The sequence below is a fragment of the Toxotes jaculatrix genome, chromosome 3 (assembly GCF_017976425.1).
Source record: "Toxotes jaculatrix isolate fToxJac2 chromosome 3, fToxJac2.pri, whole genome shotgun sequence".
NCBI lineage: Eukaryota > Metazoa > Chordata > Actinopteri > Toxotidae > Toxotes > Toxotes jaculatrix.
This window is the reverse complement of record NC_054396.1, coordinates 9,606,398-9,626,315: the sequence shown is the minus strand read 5'-3', so window position 1 is coordinate 9,626,315 and position 19,918 is coordinate 9,606,398. Positions and strand designations below refer to the sequence as shown.

General features: G+C 38.9%; 3 protein-coding genes across 5 annotated transcripts; all 3 read right to left on the bottom strand.

Moving 5' to 3' along the window:
* Positions 1–571: 571 nt before the first annotated feature.
* cd8b (cd8 beta) lies at positions 572–4,857 on the bottom strand. Of its 2 annotated transcripts, none has more exons than XM_041032982.1 (7): positions 4,685–4,857; positions 3,112–3,465; positions 1,988–2,074; positions 1,626–1,715; positions 1,392–1,425; positions 1,199–1,256; positions 572–989 (listed from the first exon to the last, which is right to left on the bottom strand). In XM_041032982.1, exons 1-6 carry the CDS (start codon positions 4,737–4,739, stop codon positions 1,232–1,234), a joined length of 645 nt encoding a protein of 214 aa, XP_040888916.1. In that variant the 5' UTR covers positions 4,740–4,857; the 3' UTR covers positions 572–989; positions 1,199–1,231. The 2 variants fall into 2 exon arrangements, with proteins under 2 accessions (XP_040888916.1, XP_040888915.1); XM_041032981.1 differs by having other exon boundaries at positions 572–1,011; positions 4,685–4,856.
* A 3,180-nt stretch (positions 4,858–8,037) lies between these two features.
* zmat1 (zinc finger matrin-type 1) lies at positions 8,038–14,438 on the bottom strand. 2 transcript variants are annotated; one of them, XM_041032987.1, is made up of 7 exons: positions 14,300–14,438; positions 12,188–12,294; positions 12,000–12,083; positions 11,403–11,538; positions 10,979–11,272; positions 10,128–10,218; positions 8,038–9,604 (listed from the first exon to the last, which is right to left on the bottom strand). In XM_041032987.1, the coding sequence occupies exons 1-7, from the start codon at positions 14,436–14,438 to the stop codon at positions 8,611–8,613; spliced, it is 1,845 nt and encodes a 614-aa protein (XP_040888921.1). In that variant the 3' UTR covers positions 8,038–8,610. The 2 variants fall into 2 exon arrangements, with proteins under 2 accessions (XP_040888921.1, XP_040888922.1); XM_041032988.1 differs by lacking the exon at positions 14,300–14,438 and adding an exon at positions 13,519–13,644.
* A 524-nt stretch (positions 14,439–14,962) lies between these two features.
* Positions 14,963–15,713, bottom strand: gnrh2 (gonadotropin-releasing hormone 2). Its single transcript, XM_041034000.1, has 3 exons — positions 15,579–15,713; positions 15,377–15,460; positions 14,963–15,146 (listed from the first exon to the last, which is right to left on the bottom strand). Exons 1-3 carry the CDS (start codon positions 15,711–15,713, stop codon positions 15,108–15,110), a joined length of 258 nt encoding a protein of 85 aa, XP_040889934.1. The 3' UTR covers positions 14,963–15,107.
* Between the last annotated feature and the right edge of the window lie 4,205 nt (positions 15,714–19,918).

Sequence of the window (19,918 nt, the reverse complement as noted above, 5' to 3'; positions counted from 1 at the left end):
TCAAGAATGTGATGCAAGCTTACACATCAAAAGTGAATGAAGAAACCAAACCCTGTCACTCACCTACTCAACTTCCGTCTAACACAATATTGACAATGGAAGTATGACACCCACATCCAAACCTCTCTTTCTCTTTCTCTCCCATACACATGTACGCAACACTTTTAGATGTACAACACACCTAGCGTTTGACCTCAAGGTAATACCTGTTTCATGCCTGCTGTTGCAAAAGTGCACTTGAGCAAGGCACTAAACCCCAAAGTGCCATTAGTCTCTGGGTGACACTGCCTTTTGGCTCTTATCTGTGTGTACAGGAGAAATTGTGAATTGTTGTCAAAAAGAAAAACTTGTTTCCAGAAATGTTTAACAGACAAAACAGATCACACAATAACTTTTCACACCCATATAAAGAAGAGAGCCACCACTGCTGATAACTGGAAACATGCAGTTTTATTGATTTCACAGATTTATGCTGATAGAACAATCAACGTAACAGTGCTGTTTTCTTCAAGATGGATGTTTGAACATTATCACTTAAAAATACTGTGAAAGACAAAAACACAAATAAATACCGAAGACAGCAAAAAGCAAGTGAGCAAAATACTGCATATCTATTCAGCTGGGTTTTTTTTTTTTTTTGCATGTAAATAAACAGATTAGGTTTCTGTGTTAAGGTACACAACACATTTGTATCACAAAAGTGCTGCTGTGTTTTGTCCTGATTTTTAATAATAAAAATATTACAAAGAAACAAAGCTACCGATCACAAACCCGCTGAATTGAAAACACACCTTGGATGGTGTGATGATGTGACCTGCATATTGATATCAAGGATGAAAAGTCAATGCACGGGTGGAATCAAAACTTGGTAGAGCTCTGCCCTAAAATATGTAACAAAAATAAATCACTATATCACAATATATTACATGGCTGCTGGTGTTGTCGATTTTCAGGGTGAATCATGTCCTTCATGCTCCGCTGGACGTCAACTTAAGTGAAGCACTTCAACCACTGCGATCACAGAAGTCTGTGTTAGTGTAACTGAAAGGTCTTTAATAATCAGTATTAACAACCTAGGAGTTGTATTTCATAGCAGTTTTACTTAAACCTGAAAACACTTTGGATGGTGACAAATACCACACATGCAAATAAATGTTCTATATATGAATATATAAAATTACACACACAAGATACATACTTTCAGTCTCATATAAGCTGTAGATGCAGTGCTTTATGGCATCTGTCTCTTTCTCTTCCTGGAGAAAAACAAAAAAAGAAGTATTGTTAAAGTGTTTCAGTACACATGGTTGCAGAAACAAAATTAAACAAGGAATGTGTATCATCTATATTTTTTTTGTTATACACAAAAAACCCAGTAGTAATCTACTTACTTCTCAAAGTGATGGCGGCATTTTTTGGGTAGCCCTGTAAGCAAGAATGAGTTTGACCAAAAGTAAAACAATCAGACACACACACACACACACACACAAATTCAACTCAAACATTTAGATTTTAAAGCTGTGAGCATAATTTGTTGTATTGCTTGGCATGAATCCCTGCAACTGGTGTGCTTTCCCCTACCTGATCTCGCATTTTTTAGTGCAATAATCTGTAGGAAAACTCACGGCTGAAGTAGTACAGTGTGCAGATGATAGCTAGAGCCAGGCCCGCAGCAAGTCCAACCAATGGCCACAACACCACAGAGCCGCAACCACCTAGAGCAAATACACAAAATATGTGTGTGTGTTTGTGTGTATATACATATATATACATATATAGGGTTTTCTTTAAATTTGATACTTACTCCTTTGGTTACTTTATCTGGTACAATACACAAAGATTTGTAACCTCTTTAACTTTACAAAGTGCTTACACATCATAACACACATTTAAACACAAATTTGTAATGAGCAGAGCATCATACAAGTTACGCACTGCCACAAACTAGCGGCTTTTCTCCTTTAATGAAAAATCCTGAGTAACTTACCCTGTGGAGGTTTCTTCTTAGGGCAGCGACAGAGTGATTTGACTGGTGGTTTGCGTTTTGTTGGTGGAGGTAATGTTGGAGGGGTCACTGTCAGGATAAAGACCAAACAACCATAAAGACCAGTGATAACTAAATATATGCAGTGAAGAATTTTTTCAGGAGAGATTAAAGGGCACCCAGCAATTCTTGAACCCGTCCTACTTTGTCAATCTCTATACACAAAAAAGAAATGATTCGGACAGGGATCTCATCCAACAACACAAATATTCTCTACAAATACATCATGTATGTTGTTTGCCTGCGTGTGACTCTCCAGTGCTGTCCTATTAGGTCAGTGGACAGTTTTTCTTCAAAAAATTCTCCTTTCCAGCTTAAAGACATTCACATAATGATGAATGAACTCCACATCTATGTCTAGATAGATATGATACCTTTTGTGAACACATCATTTTCATTTTATCTGGAAACCTCCGACGGCTGATTTCACTTCACATTAAATTGCCGCTCACGTGGAGGCAGGCAGCACTGGCTGGTCACAAAGAAAAGCAATAACAGGAGCCTCTGTGATGAGTGCTACTAAAGTCTGGAGTGTCCTCTAACTGTGTTTGTATTAGGCCGCCACATCCAGATAAGTAAGGCTATTAGAGAGTAAACTATTAGAAGCTTGATAACATAGATTTTGGTCAAAACTAATGACTCTAAAGAAAAAGGATAAATACAGAGTCCAGTGACATAAAAGTCACATTTTATGATATCGTTTGATTTGTGAGAGTTACATATGTGACGGTGGAGAGTTAAACAACAGGAAACACAAGAAGAGAGGGGCAAAGTTCCCTCGACGAACTCAAACTGGGTACATCGCACTTACATGCTACGTAGTGGCACATCATTTTTTTTAAGTCTAAATCTTCATTGTACTATAAAATTTATTATATAGTGTTAAATTTCATGCTGAACCAGATTAAATGCAGAAGTTTGTTTCAGATTTGCTTTTCGCCACTTAAATCACTACCCCACCTGCCACCTGAATTCAGACAGATGTGTTGAAACTCTCACAGCCGCTTGATAATAAACACTTGATATTTAACTGCTGTAAATAAAGCACGAGATTTCAGCATACAAACCTCCTGGCAGAAGAAGACTCCCAGGCTTCCACACTTCTTTATTGGTCTTGTCCTTTAGGACACAGGAATAAATCCCTGTGTCCTCTTGTGTCACACTGACAATGCGCAGCACAAAACACGAACCACTTCTTTTGCTGAATTTAAACTGTGACTCTTCCACACCAGTTCCATAGTTAGAACGATCAGCGTTGTTGTATTTGCCTATGAACTGTACTGCGCTGTTGCTAGCAGTAATACGGAACCAATAGACAGAGTCACAGGAGATGTCAGCGCAGTCACACTCAATAGTCTCTGAAGCGGAGATCTTAGGATAAAGAACTTTGACGGGTTCTTGTCCCACGATCTGGCTTGCACCTAGGAGTAGAAACAGAGGGAAATTAAAGATTTCAGTAGACACACCTTTGTATTACAGCTCCCACATTCTAAAATGGGGTTTACGGTTATATGTCATTGAGATTTGAGGCTCTAAAACACTACAGCAAAGTCAAGGCCAGACACCCGTACTTGCAAAAATCACGGATTTTCTAAAAATGGCTGCCCGGTCTGGTTTTGATGTTTCATCATTTGGTGTTCAGAAAGGTTTGAGGTAAAGCCATCAGCAATGGTGCATGCACAGCCTCTCTTAACAAAATTAAGACTAACTGAAAAGTTAAAGCACATGCAAGTGATCATCCTCCGAGGAAGGCAGAAGAACGAACAAGCATAAGCGGCAATATGGAAACACTACAACTGTGAAATAAAGTGTCACAATAATGGAAATGAAATGAAGTGAAGAAACCTCTTGTATATATTTAAACTTGTGAAGGTGACATTTTGATTTTGATTTAGCGTTTATGCAATGTTTAAGGGATGCCTTCGTCAGAGGAGCTATTTCATCTCATTTTAGAATCAGTTCCAATGCCTGTTTTGAGTGTTTTCAAGTCAGGTATGTAGGCACACACCTGTTGCAATCACTAGTCTTATGAAATAGCTCAAGGTAAGCGACAATTCAAAGGCCGCCTATGTGGGAGAGGTTAAGGCTCATTAGTTCTTAAGCCTGTTGGATTCTTGCCACATAAATGAAATGCACGAATTATATGGCGTTTAAGGATACACCAAACTGATGTGGTCTTTATCCTGTGAGTTGAGCTATACAGTAATTCATTTCAATGCCTTGGTAAAACTACTATATAAAAAACAGGGTCACATTTTATGCAATAACTAACATATGTACTACTGTATAAATCCTGTATGCTGGTATCATTGTTCATTTCTAAGTTTTCTTAATTCTAAATCACGTAGCCCGCACAGCAGTTTGACAATCACAGTTTTAACAAATGAACAACAAATCAATCAAAGGCTACTGTGTTTATACTTGTACTGTCCGAGTCATCTGTTGGACCCTTAAAAACAAAGTTCACCTTTTAGCACAAACTATGGCGAGGAACATCTTAGACATAACTTCAAGCAAAACACCAGACACACCTCAGTTTGAGTAGACGACAACACATCCCTCGCTTCAGGCCCCTGAGTTATGATGTCCAGAGTACTGGAGGCTCAAGAAACAACAAACGGAGGAATGTAGTGATCTTACCTGCTGTCCACAGCGATACTATCCACAGTGTCCATGCCAGTGGCAGCGAGATCATTTTGTCTGGTCGCCAGTGTGTGTACGCGTGTGTGTATCTTAAGTGGTAGCTGAGGGAAGGTGCTGATACTTTCTTTTCCTGCTATCTATCTGTCAGAGATGATGGGAGGAACTGAGCTGACAGGGCCCCGAGTCGTCAAGGTAACACCCCAATGTGACACAAACAGGGCCTATCAGAGAGGGCCATACACCAGCAAAGGGACTTAACATAACAGAGACACATGCACACTCACACACTGCTGAATAAAAAACATCACTTAAACTGAAATGTGCATAAAACATAGCAAAAAATGCTAACAGCTAATCATGTGATCCTGACATTCTCAGCTCTGTTCACTGTAAAAAAGTATGTACCCGACAAGTAACGACTGTTTTCACCTCAGGAATGTGGGCTGTTAAAGGAGACACATGAAGTATCATACTGTATATCACATGTATCATGACAAACAGCTGAAAACGTGTGGTGATGTTTCATCAGAGCTGACATGATGCCACATATCAAGCCATAAAAGAGTTTATATCCACAGAGCAGCAGTTTGCAGTGCTGTGGTCTCTCCCCAGGTGCGTGACCTAGAGCTCAGCAGAGTCCTACATATGCAGCTTCACGCCTCACTGCAGAGCACGGCAAGGGAATACCAGTGTACAGAGCCCTGAACTTCAGGCGGTACCTGGAAACAAAGAGTCAGCGATACAAGCCCTGTTCCACAATGGAACAAGGTTATTATTGTTGAGTATTCACTGATGTGTGAATACAACAACTTCAGTTCTTTCACATAACTTACTTCTTTAACTTCGGGGTGCAAAGCAAGACACACATTAAGAAGAAGTAACACGAAACCCAGTGAGGTTCGTGCATGTGCATGCTATTTTGCACAACAAATCATATAAATTCTGAATATTCTCACAATTGCCTGTGAAAAAGATGTTTCAGTTATTTCGATTAGTTATAGTTATTATTCTCAGTTATTTATAACTGAGTATGTTTTGATATTTAGTTGGGCATTTTAAGTTCAGTTTGCATTTCAAAGTTTCAGCCGTTGACTTGAATTGTTCTCAGCCCAGTTCTTTCTTGTGATATGGACGTTAAATAATTAGCAGTTTAAATCAAAATTAAATCGTTAATAAAATGGAGATCAAATGGAGATATTTACTTTCTAAATTTTCTAATGCCAAAGAAGTGCCTCTCCGTACAGGTCAACAGAAGACTCCCAGCAAAAAAACTATGAAAAAGTGAAAATACAGGGGCAACAGACGGACTGGTGTGCTGCTTCACTGTCAGATATGCGCAGATATGTTGCATGAAAAGACGACATTAAAGATTCAGTTTGTAATGTACTTTGTTCTGAGTCAGTTAAAGCCACAGCTACTAATTATTTTCAGCATTGACTAATTTGTCTATTAATCGATTTTATCATTTTATCTATAAAATGTCATGGTCATTTTATAGAAAGTCATAAGAGCCTAAGTTATCCTCTTCAATGTAATTTTTTTCCCCCCCAAATATTAGTCCAGTATCCAAAGGTACTTCATTTATGATGATATAAAACAAAGAAAAACTGGAACTAATGAATGACAGGGATTTTTGCTTTTCTATTCATTCATCAGCCCCAGATCATACCTCTCATCAGACTCTCGATATTGCCATTTTATGATACCATGTTCTCAGTACATTTTTCCACATATTAAAGGTAATATATCCCATTGACTGGCATTTATGTATTACTTTGGTGAAGCTAAAAAAAAAAAAAACAAGGACAGATTGATCAAATGTCAAATGTCTTATTATCCACAGAGATCTTCTTGATAAAACTGAAGATCCCTTAAATCATACGTGGTGTCTGTGGATTGTTTTGTGTGTGGGAGAAAGGTTAGGGTGGAGAACAGTCTGGTGGGGGTCTTAAAATGAGAGGATGTGGGAACCCTATAGCTCTACGGGGGTCGAAGATTCGAGCGAGACAGGGAACGAGACCACAGGATTCTTTGAAAACAGGAGATCTCAGGGGGGCTTCAGAGCTGCTCTTTACGCATCGCTGAGCTATAAACCCTTTGTTGGTCTCTCTGCTCCGATGCTTTAAGTCAAAGCCTGCCGTGCTGAGTTGTTGTTTGCCTCTCATGTCATTTCTCTTTTCCCATCATCAGCCAATTTTATTAAAAGTTTAGTTTACAACCATACAATTGTGTGTGTCACATCTTGTATGTGTTGTTCACATTTTTCATTTGCTATCAGCACTGGTACCTTGAGCAGTAATGAAGCTGACGTCTAAGTCTGTACGATGATAATTTAACTTCTACCAAGCTGTTTTCGATTCACAACATGACTTTGGCTTGAATCCTGTGATACATTATTCTGATTTTCCAACAAGCCACATGCTGTGCACCACTCTGCTCCAAGGACCCTGATACAATCAATTATCTGTTATACAGAAATGAACAAACTTCAAAGATAGTCCTTTTACTGTACCTTCAAAACTTCTTAAACAACTTTCTATTTTTTATAAGAGTAGTTTGTAAATATTAGACTTCAGTCTGACGTTTTCTCAGAGTTCATAGTGCCTGCAAACCTATACCCTTTTCCTAGAAATCTAGTCTTTAACAAAGCCAAACTGGCCATAATGGCATAAAGCTGCCTGAGATAAAAAAAAAAATTTGCGTAGAAGTTACAGATAGAAGACAGAAGTTTTGCAGTGTTGCTTAAAAACCTACCAGTTGATATTTTGAAAAAAAAAAAGAGAACTCAAGAACAGAGTCGTGTAAGCACAATAAGAGTGTCGTTTTATGAACGAATGAGAGTGTTGGGCCCAAAAGATCAAACAGATGCTCAGCAAGGTATTTTACTATATTCTATACTTGTGGATCCTTATGAATCAAGAGGACAAGTGGAAATTGGAATAAACTGCAGAAAACCTCACTTTTCCTCTTTTCTGTCACCTTCAAATATTATAAACTGCTTCTATTCAACTGATCAAACACTGCATCTGAACATGACCTTTGAAGTTTGTAAAGAGCTGTGCTCATCTGAGGTTTTGCACCTGTCTGACCCAAAACACTTTATGTGCTATTTACACAACACATGCACATGCACATGATGCTCTCTAGACTAGGGCACCATCTCAGCACTATTTTGGTTTTTTGGTTTGTTTTCTCTAACATTTTTAACAGTATTTCTTGTACATTTATCATTACCATTGCATTAAAAGTACGCTGAACCTCTCTACACCTCTAATTGCCTTCTTTCAGCCTATATGTGCCCCTGAGTGAAAGCAGACATAGCTTCAAAGGAAACAAAATGACTAAGCTTCCAACATCTGTTTGCTTTTATTTGCTTTACCGATGCTCTAAATGAAGCTCAACAGCACCAACCACAGGCTGCTAAAGAGATCACAATCTAACACATCCTTGCCAGTAGCACAGATACACAATCGGACATAATTTAAGTTACTGATGCAATAAGAAGTCAAGGACTTCTTGATCTTTTAAAATGATGGGCAAGAAAATAACAGGGATCTTAAATCTGTCAGAATTCATGTAATCATGAATTTAATTAAAGATATTATCAAGTGTGATAGTGAAAAATAAAGCTATTGTAGCTGTGGATATGTGAGAGAAACCCCACCAAACACACTAAAATAACATTCATTCCTTACAAACACAAATCGACTAAGCATGGCTAGCCAGCTAGCACACCAACGGAGAACAACACTTTTTGGGCCATCAGAGAAGGTGGTGGTGAAAATTGCTTTGTTAACTTCTACCAAAAATTATTTGAATACTTAATTTTAATAGTACATTTTCAAATTCATGCTCATGATGACTTTGTGTTTTGCCTAAACGTCAGCAGGTCAGGAGACACAGTTCAGCTGGTCCTGCTGAGTTTAACAGCCCAGAATGGAGTCATCCCACAGCTTCTCCTCTTCTGTCCTTGTGTCTGCTTTCTCTTTCATTTTCTTCTTCTCTTTCCTGTATTTGGATTTGGCCTGCTCATCCTGCCCACCCTCCCCCTGCTCAACATTAATTTCAGCCTGAATATGCACTTCAGTATATTTTCTATTGTCCATGGTGTCTTTTGGCTTTAAATTGTCCATCACCCTTTCCCCTCCTTCCTCCTCAAAGTCATCGTCCCGGGATTTTTTTTCTTTTTGTCTCTGCTTGCTATGTTTCTTTTGCTTTTTCCCCCTCCTCTCTTGCTCTGACTCTCCAGATTCCCCTCTTTTTCTCTCCTCTAAGTCATTTTCTCGTTCCCTCCTCTGCCGTTTTCTCCTCCTCTCTCCTTTGTCCAAACCCTCATCTCTTGCCCTCCTAGCTCGCTCCTTCCTGGATTTTCTAATCCTCCTCCATTCTCTTCGCTTATATTCACTGTCGTCACTGTCACTTGTGCTGCTGCTGTAGGATGAGGAATATGAGGAGGAATAAGATGATGAGGTAGTATACGAGGAGGAGCTTGACTGCTTTCTGCGCCTCCTCCTCTTTATGGGCCCACTGGTGAACTGTGGAGAGCCTGAGCCTGGGAGGACTGGAGGAGGGCAGTTGTAGTCCCAGCGATGAGGAGGCCAGGGAGGGACCTGATATGGAGGACGCCATCCTCCAGCTGGATAGTAACAACCAGGGTGTGATTGATGAGGAGGGTCAGACGTGGGAGTAACGTTGGGCATTGGATTGTTCAGCTCTGTGATTTGCCCCTTGTTTAATACTTCCTGTACTTCCTCTTCACCTTCCTCATCCTCCTTTTGTGTGTCACCCTGAAGGACCTGACTGGTCTTGGGGGTAATTCCACGAGCTTTCTGAACCTGAATGTAATCTGCCAGTTCATCTGCAAATGTGCTGTAGACTTTTTGTTGGGATTTGCACAGGTCAACGACCTTCTTCTCCCTGGTCAGAAGCACATGAACAGGAATTAAGTTGCTATGCAATCAGGTAATCAATGCTGATGTCAAGTTAAAGGCCCATTAACCATTCCCTGCTTGTACAAACAGCAGACACAATATGACCATCCACAGATGTTGTATATATGATAAAAACAGAGGTAGTTTGCATGCTGAATACTGGAGGAAAAATTAATGATGAAACTTTTCAGCCTTCAAGGTCTTCATCAGGCAAATGTTCACAGTCACATCAAACATTTAATATTCAGTGTGCGGACTAACTTCTCATGATATTTTTGTCCTGCATCCTCAATTGTGTATTTAAGAGAGACATGGGACTCAGCCACAAACCTGGTTGAAAACCAAAGCATAAGCAAAAAACAGATAAAAGCTACACAGAGCTGCCGGGGTTGAGAGACCAAATTCAGTATTGGTACACTAAAAAACCCTTAATGGAGCTTTAATGTTGCCAAAGTCCTGTCACAATGACAGAGGACATGGTGTTTCTGTCAGAACATTCGTGATCTTACCTAATCTGGTGCTTGTTTCCCTGAATGTGTGCCTGGTACATCTCCACAGAGTTAAACTGCACTCCACACATCTGACACATCAGGGAGTTGGCTGTAGACGACAGAGAGAGCGGGTGAGGGAGTAAAGGAGGGAAAGGCGGCATAAATGATCAAACAGTGGCTTCTAACCAGTCAGATACACCGCTTCCTTTGCTTTGTTCAATTCTAGTTAAAACATTAAAAAAAAGCAATTTAAAAAAGTGAATATAAAAATCACACAAAACCTGTGGATAACATGCCGAGCACTTTGATCAATATTTGTTGTTTTTAAACGTGCTTTGTAAATAAACTGATTTGACTTGACATTCTTTGCAACAACTGCAAACAGGTGCTAACTAACCGAAACTCTGCTTTATTACTGTTTAAGAGAAGCACAGTTAACTCACATAAAGCTAAGACCTACCTGCTAATCTCCCACCTACCTGCTGCCTATGATGGAATGAAATCTTCATGGCTGAGCAGACTTTCCATTTCAAATATCACTGTTATTTTAGGAAGCTTAGCAGAAAATTCATCTGGGTTTTTCACTTCACATTCCTGTGCACTGATCTGTTTTTTTTTTCTATTTTTCATTTTATCTTGATCATTTATGTGCTGGTTTCAGGCTGTCGTGCTGCTGCAAACGTCTACTGATTTTATCTGTCACCTTACATTGCAGCTAGATCAAAGGACACGTACATATAGAGAGCCTACTAAAGAAAAAAAAACACATTTCTATCTAAAAATACATGAAAAATAACAAGGTGCAACAGATTAAATATTAATTTAATTCCCTCTGTTTGATGCCCCTTGTATTATCCTGCCTGTGTTACCTTGTTGGACATCATCTCCCAGCTCTTTGATCAGCTCCTGTCTGGCCTGATTCCTCTGGTGTTTGCGTCCACCGTAGTGCTGCAAAGCCATTTGGGGATTGTTGAAGGAGGCAGTGCACAGAGCACAGTACTTGTTAGGGTCCTTCAGATCCACCTCTGTGCTGGGGGTAGTTGTGGTGGCTGCTGGGTCAACAAGACGCTCCATACCACTCACTGAGTCTGATTTGTGGTCAGCATTATCAAGATCCCGAGTCAGCCTCTGTGCAGTACTCACCTCTGTGTATCTGTTTATAACTACAATGAGAAATGATCAATTTAAGGTCATTTGTGTTTGACCTGCAGTTGAATCATAATGGCAACAAAATTTACACATTTTAAAATTCAAATCTCTGAATTAATTTTCCATCACACAACCAATACTTGCCTGGGGGCTGAAGACCTTGTTTACGAAGATTTTTTGCATGGACTTTGCCTTCATAGTGTGATTTTGCCACCAAGTGGGAACTAAACACCATATTACACAGCTCACAGAAACGATCCTTATCAACAGTCATGGTCCGCTGCAAAAAACAAGCACACGAATGGCTGGTCAGCATACAGATATATGCTTCCTGACATTAAATGTGAACAAAATAAACAAAGTAGTATATAAGGAAAATATCTTAGACCAGTTCTAACACTTCAAACCTTTTGTATATAATTTCCACTGCTACTTGTGTCTGCTTTTATTTAATCACAAATGCTTGTGCTGGCATCCACAGATGGGACTTGGCCCCTCCAAACCTACACAGCACTCTGTGCTCTGCATTCCTCCACTACACTAACTCTCCCAGCTGTTGGATTTCTTTTATGTGCACCACTCTCTTACATGATGATGATGCTGTATTGAGAGGGGTATTATAAGTGCACTAAATTTAAGATTCCTTACAGCTGGGTGTGTGGCTTCAGTTCACTGTTACACTCATTGTTCTATGTTAAATATAAAGTATGTAAAAAGTAAAATCTATAAATGAGTGCTAACCTGGGGTGCTGTGGACTCTTTGTTTCTCTTCTCGTCTTTCTTGGCCTGCAGGTAGACCTTGAGTTTCTGAGCATGTTTCTTTCCCTGCAGTTGGGGGATACATGACATGATTATAAAGGATCTGACCTTGTGAGGCCAAGACAACTGTACCACAATTCTGTGACTAGTGTTTGGAAAACTGCACACACCTCATAGTGGGACAGCCGCTGAGATTCAAACAGCAGCACAGCCTCACACACATAGCAGTAGTTGTCAGTGAGGAGACCCTTTAGTAGCTCCTCTTCATTCTTGTCTCCTGTGTGGCAGAGTATACTGTCACTGTTACAGTTAAGCCTCAGTGAACAATTTTTGTTCACTGTACAGTTTTTGTTGTATAATAAAGGTCTAATCCAAAATCAAATAAAAAGCTGTCTGTTTTTGTCAGCTAGGAATTAATCACAGCACAACATCAATAAAAACAACTAATCCAAGATGCACCCTCATCTTCATCACGTATTTAAAGTCAGATGTTATCCATTGTATGACATTTTATGTGTTATTATATGGATTCTTTGGGACAGTGGCTAACTAGGAGGTCCATCCACCCATATATGATTAAAAACAAAACAAAAAAGCTACGATGTGAGAAAGACATGGTTTCATGCTTGACTGCATTCATGTTCACTGTTCACTGCACCTTTGCAGCCATGCAACCTTTGAATGCAACAATAATACGGATGAGTTCTAGTCATAACAGCTCAACCGTTTGGGCAAAGATGTGGTTTAGAATGTGATTTCCATTTTTTGTGACTATTAAAATTAAATCAATAAAAAGGAACTGATGTATTATTGTGAAAGTAAATTGCATCCTGATAACAGTTCATTAATGTCTACAAAATTTAACAAGCATATTTGTGATTTATGTCCTATGATTACCCCAATACGCTTTTATGACTGGTGGTGAATGAGATGTGTAACTGCAGCTGACGTAATCAGTCTATTACTCAATTACGTTATAAAAAAAAAAAAGGTTTTAAAACAATTACCATATCATTAATTCACTGTTTAAAATATTTGTTAGAGTCTCAACTGCAAAGATGTGCTCACTCTTCTACTATGCATACACTATAATTGTAAATTTAATTATTTATGTTTATATCAATGAGCTGTCACTGAATAAATCATTGACTAAATTATCAAAACATAACTGCTATAAATAATCCATGCTGATAATGACCATTGCAGCCCTGTCAGGTGTGAAGCTGAGGTTAAGAAAAATAAGGCACTGGAATTATTGACTATAGAATACTTTAAATACGTTTCAAGCCCAAATCCTGAAAATCTACATGGTGTGCTGGCAGAACTTTAACTTGCCAACTTCTGCAATGTAACGCAATGAAATAATTATATCCTGAATTACAGCATTTCTCTCTGTATTTAAGATAAATAGTATCTACATCTCAAAACAGCATATACACACTTTGATCATTTCTGTCCCAAATATCCATGTGTGCTGATACATTTCAAATATTGTACTTACCAAATGATAATCACAGTAGAAGTTAACAAGAGAACAAGAATGTAGGCACTATATCTAAAAGCATGTGTACTGTGTTTGAACAGGAGAAAATGTTTACCCTCATCTTTAAAGCGTTTTTATTCTACTGCTGAGCCACCAAGTGAGGTACATTTGGCCATTTTTGATGACAACTCAGCTGATGGGGTCTGAGATCCCTAAAACTCACAGCCTACCTGAGACCCCTAACTTTTAACACAATTACAATTCACTACCGTAAATTTTTACACTAGCTACAGTATTGCTTTATTGCATCTAAGTACATTGCTTTGACTGCTTCAGTAAGTATGAACTTGTTACCTTGAATTGACTGAGAGAGGATACAGTTAATGTCACCCACTAAAAGGTATAAAGTTACTTTGTGGCGTTCGTTACCAAACCCTGTTAGCTGCCCAACCAGCTAACCTGTGCTACCGGTATGTGGCTAGCGTAAATGGTCAGAAAGGCCGTCTGGGTTGGGGGACTGCTAGATAATTAGCAACTGACCAGCCACTTACAGACCTGTGAACACGAGCAACATCTTAACTTTGTGTGGTTTAACTATCAGGCCGGCCTAAAGATTTAAAGGGACCGATATAACACACTGAGCAATCCCCAAACGCTTCAGTTAACGTTAGACGGCCTATTTAGCTAAGGAGCTAGCTCACTCGACTGTTGAAGGCTAGCCAGTTAGCTAAAGCGCTAACGTTGGCTCGGCAGGTAGGACGCCATACGGCAGAATTTTTACATTCCAGACAAAACTCACCTTCAACCTGGGAACTATCTATTTTAGTGTTTATTACTTTGCCAGCATCTGTGACAGAAGCCGCGTTAGGGGTACTAGTTGTGTTATTTTGAGCGTCTGACTCCGCAAGCAGCGGAGTACTGACACTTACGTCGTCCATCTTTTTCTCTAGCTGTTTGGTGCATGCGCAGTGACGTGCGAGTACTAATGCGTTGCCTTGTTTGCTTTGATAATCCTCAGAAAATAAAATTTTAATGTTAAAATGATACTATAAATATAATGACAATTCTCCTAAATCACACTCAGTCTTTAAGCTTACGGGGCCACTCTGTATATTATAAGCATTTGATTTCATGTGCTTAGTCCACTTCTAACTCTGAACAGCTGTTATATTTGCAAAATGGTAAATACAGTGTTAAAAGCATTGTATATTTTTAAGAAAGAATTTTTTAAAGAACCCTTTACTTTAATGTTGAACTGTGGCCTCCTCCTGAAAAAAAAAATTGAAAAAAAAAAACCAAATCAATTTCTGTTGTAGATTCTTTAAGTTTTTGTTCATTTACTATTCACACCTTGTGCCATAGACAATTTTGGACACCAGACATGGGGAAAAAAAAGTTAATATCAAAATAGATATTTATTATGGGGCATTATAATTTCAACATTTGTACGCCACAGGGAAAATTCATGTAATGCTGAAAAACAAATTTACTGACAAATATAACAAAGACACAAGATCAGAGGACAAACATAAAGTTGTTTTGTGCCAAGACAAAGACACTGATGAAGAGGGTCACCAGGTAGAAAAGCACTGTAGGGTGGAAAGCTGTCACTTTCTCTTCTGGAGCTCTCTGGCTAAGGCATCCAACTGTGGAGAGAGTTGTTTAGGTTAGATTAAGACACACTACAGGTAGGCATATGTAGGTGTGTAAGGTACATCTATAATACAGCTTTTAGTAGATGATGCATTAACTGTTGATCAGTTAATGATCTCACTACTGATTATAGTATAAACTCCTGTGATTACAGTGGGACATTACGGTTTAAACAGCACTACACATGGTACTGTTGGACTCAGTTTTGTCTCAGTCTACTTACAAGAATATTTCTGAGAATGCCCCTCCTCTGGGGTCTCAAGTAGCTGCATTCCCCTGCCTCACACAGCTTAATCTCCTCTGAAATCTGAGAATGAGAAAGAGAGGGAATATGAGAGAAAACCAAAGAGGTAAAGAATTTCTCCATTCTCAGCAGAGAATGCTCAGTGAATGAGAAATTGCTGCACACACACACTAGTCCTGACCTCTGACGTGCCGAAAGAGTCCAGCTCCCTCTTGCCTCCGGGGTACCAACCATGAGACCAGTGCTGGGCATTGGACAGCTGAGCCCCCACACATAGAAGCAGCCCCAGCAGTAATACCAGCCGAGATACACACATGATATTTCTACCTACGGGCAAAGACAGATATTCAGAGGCCTCACAATAAGAGGCTGTTATCTTTGATTTTTTTACTGTCTGGTATAGAAACAAAGTTAATGTCTTAACAAATTCCATAATGTTTCAGTAAATACAAATATACTGCAATAAAACCTTAAAAGATTACAAGATACTGTATACGGTTTCGAGGTGTTTGTTATTTTTGCAATGATATCAGGACACTTGGGCTGAGATACAGTAATGCTGTGAGTTTAAATATTTGGACTGAACCCCAAAAAAACTGTGATATTTTACTGCAAATTACAGTTTTGCAATGTCTTTTTTCTTTTTTGACAACAGTAAAAAAATGTAATCATTCCATTATACCTGGAGCTCCAACAACCTTCACTGTGACGTTTATAGTAACATTTACTCATTTTGGTTTAGACAGAGTACAGTAAAGAAGCATTCTTACCTTTGTGTCAACTCTCACAACTTTATCACCACAGGTGTCCTTTATTGTCTCTCCAGAAGCTTGCTCTGCTTGTCCTGCTGTCCCGTGTCCTCACAGTTTCACAGGTGTATTACTACAGAGATTCTCTTCACTCTCATCCTCTTCCTCACTATATGTACTGATCCAAAAGGCCGCCCTCCCAAGACACATCTCTACTATCTTTGGCTATGTGTCCCACCCATCATTGACCCTGTTGCTCCCTCTGTTCCCAGTGGTGAAATGAATGACCCCAGAGGAAAAGAGGTGCAGAACACCGGGTCATTTCCAATTATCATCTGCAAACAGCACGGACACCCCTGGGATACTCATTTACTCTCAGACCCACTTTCAAATACTAGCACTCTGGCTGAATGACAGATTCAAGTCATTAAATTAAGTAATACATATGGCCAGCATTATTCAAGCCTATTTTTTGAAGACTTTTGGTGCACACAGGATTAGGAGAATGGCTAAAAATGTCCCTCAGTGTAAATACTGTTTTCAATAGGGTCAATAGGGACGACTTGAACATAACTCATCGAAAGTTATGCACAAGAAGAGTTGAAACTGCTCAATATAAAAGCTTTATATTATAGGGCATTATTACTGGGGTCTAACACAAAACCACTGCACTTCTGGCTTCTACAGACGAGGCCCTGACCAACAGTTTTCTTTGACTAAGAGCACTTAGATGTATTTCCTAGATCAAAGTACAGTAGATAATACATATAATAATATCTTCCATTTCCTTTTTTTTTTTTGCTCCTGTTCTGAGCACAGTGACCCATCACACATCCTCCCTCTGACCCCGCTGACCCCTCAGTCAGGGGAAACTCAGGGGTGTCAGATGACAAGAGGAACAAACACTGTGGATTCATGACCAGGCCATAGATGACATCTCTCTCAATTAGAGGCAGATGGTTTTCAGGAAGTGACAGTGTGACTGATGTGGCTGTTGACTCAGTTGATCTGCAAACTCAAGCATTGTGACACAAGACTGTTTGGTGCAAGAGATTGGTCGAAGCAAAATGACTCCATGGTGAGTCACTGATTAGACGTGATCCCTGCTCCCAGACTTGCCTGCCAGTGTGAGGCAGGTAGATATGGGTGGCTATATTGCTGTCTTCTAGGTGATGTGCAGCTGATGTAGTGTTTTTATTTGTTATTTTATTTTTTATGAGTGCAAGGTTGCAAGATTCTACTGACAAAGGATTGTTAAAAACCTGGATTATTAAAAAAAAAAACAACACCACATTTTTCAGATGTTTGCAGTTCATGATCTTTAAAGTTCATCAACAGGTTATCTGAATATCTAACCTGCAGTATGGCTGCTTTGTACTTGTAGACTGAGACTGTCAGCTATGTTAACGTGCTTGTCAACAGAGGTTACATATTATGGCTTTGTTGCTGTTTCAGTTGGCAGCAGGCAGTGGTAGAAGAAGTATTCAGATCGTTAACTAAAAGTAGCAATGGTAAAATGTTAAGGTACCAGAATACAAATAAAAGTCCTGCAGTGAAAATATCATGTAAGTATAATTATGTAAACATACCTCTTTGACTAGTATGCTGTTGTAGGTTATATTATTTGATTATTGTTAGCACTGTAGAAATATACAAGTTATTATTTACTGAGTGGTTGAGGTGTAGCAAATTTTACCCATACTTTACAGACTGTTGGGTAGTTTAATTTATAACTGCATGATATTGTATAAGTCTTGTTGTTTGTTAAACTTTAATCTGTGAAGTACCTACTAAAGCTAAGCTTTTAGATAAACAACATGGTAAAAAGAACAATATATCCCTATAAACTGTAGTGACTGAAGTAGCCTGAAATGAAATCAAAGTGCAGTTCTTGAGTAAATGTACTCAGTGGTAGCAAGAGCATCTGACTTAATATTTTTCTGAGCTTTAGTCTAGTATTATTTCTTGGCAACAGTGTTTGTAAAGACAGCCCGGTATTGTATTTTTAAAATATAAACTATTATTTTCATGTTCTGTCATTTTTTATGGTGGATTGTAGGACAGCTTTTGCTCTGACCCTTGCTGCTCAACGAGAGGCTCAACAGTTACAAAACCCCCAAAACACTGTAGGCCCACAAGACCACAACACACCATTCAGTTGTGATACAACCTAAATGTAATCATAATGTGTCCTGATATTCATTGCAGGTATTGCTGTTCACTCTTTCCACACAAACATTTCAACAGCAACACTAAATGATTCACAGATTAATAATTGATTGGTGCAAAAAGCACATGAATATTTGATTGGGGTGAAGGGTTAAACACTGATCCAAGACCCTTTCAGACCAACACTCAAGAGGACTGCCTGATCTATAAGGTACACGAACGATTGGCAATTATTTTGCACCACTGTACCATTAGTCTTCATTGAGAAGTGAGCTGTAATGAGCATCAGGTTTTTGTGTGTTGAAACGAGCAAAAACAATGAGCTGTCTGACACATGACATAACTGCACTGTGATTTGCATTATTTTTAAAGACAGAAATACAGACATGTTAAAATCTCAAGCACTTTATTAGGTTTGAACAGTATCTTGCTTAGAAAGGCCATTTGGCATTATATAATTATATATAATTTTATCATATATATAATTATATATACATATATTCAAATGTTGAATAACAAAACACTAGAAACAAACAGGCAAATTAAAAAATAGGATTTGCTTAAGACAATTATACCAAATTAAAAATGGCCAAAACAAAACATCTCTAATACATTTCAAAATGGTCCCGATACAGTTCAATATACATCTTTTTTTTTTTTTTTTTTTTTTAAAGAAGGGGGGAGAAGAAAGTAAGATAAGCAAGGCAGCAGACAGGAATGAAATATAAATAACCTTACATTATATGTACAAAAAGGGAGTGGACATTGACCACTGTGAAAGAATGGTCCCAGGACAAAGTGAAAGAGGGAAAGGAAGCAATGAGAGGATAGCAGTGAGTGGAGTTAGACAGGAGACATAAAGGACATAAAGATGGAGAGAAGAAGAGGGAAGCTGGAGTCCGGTCGTCCTCTCTAGAAATGGAGACATATCTTAAATCTCCAGGGCATTCAAAATGCTCCAGGAGCAAAGGGATGTGAAACAGGGAACACTGGTTTCCCTCGGTGATAATACATAATGCAATTGTATCTGTTGTGAGAATTTCTGTTCAAAGTTCGGGTACCCACAATTGATTACTTGTCATGGATCCCCATTCAACTGATATGGAATGAGATGAAGCCATTAAATCGAGATGGAATTTAATTAAAAAAGGGACCTCAATCTTAGTTTGATCTGCAAAATCAAGGAATCAAGGTATTTTCGACTCAAGGGAATGTGAAAGGAAGGATGACTGACCCAGTCTTGGTTTTGGCCCTATTGATTCATCAAACAAAGAGGTTTGTCATTGGTCTGCAGGTAAGGTTTGGATAGTACATGCAAGTTGGGAAAATCCAAAGGACAGCCTTGAGGATGGCGATGGTTCCACCACCATATTTTAGGTAAAGTTGAGAAAATTAATTTGTTTTGAAAACCTATTAGCGAGGCACTTTTTTAGTTCGCTATAATTGCAAAACAGTGGGTCTCAAGGGTTGGCACAGTGTCATGTTTTGTTGTCAAATTGCAGAGAGACAGTTATCACTTGATCCAAAAACACACAACAAACCCATGTATTTTAAGCACAGACAGAACAGTCAAACAAGAAAGAAATCCCCTCTTCCATTAATT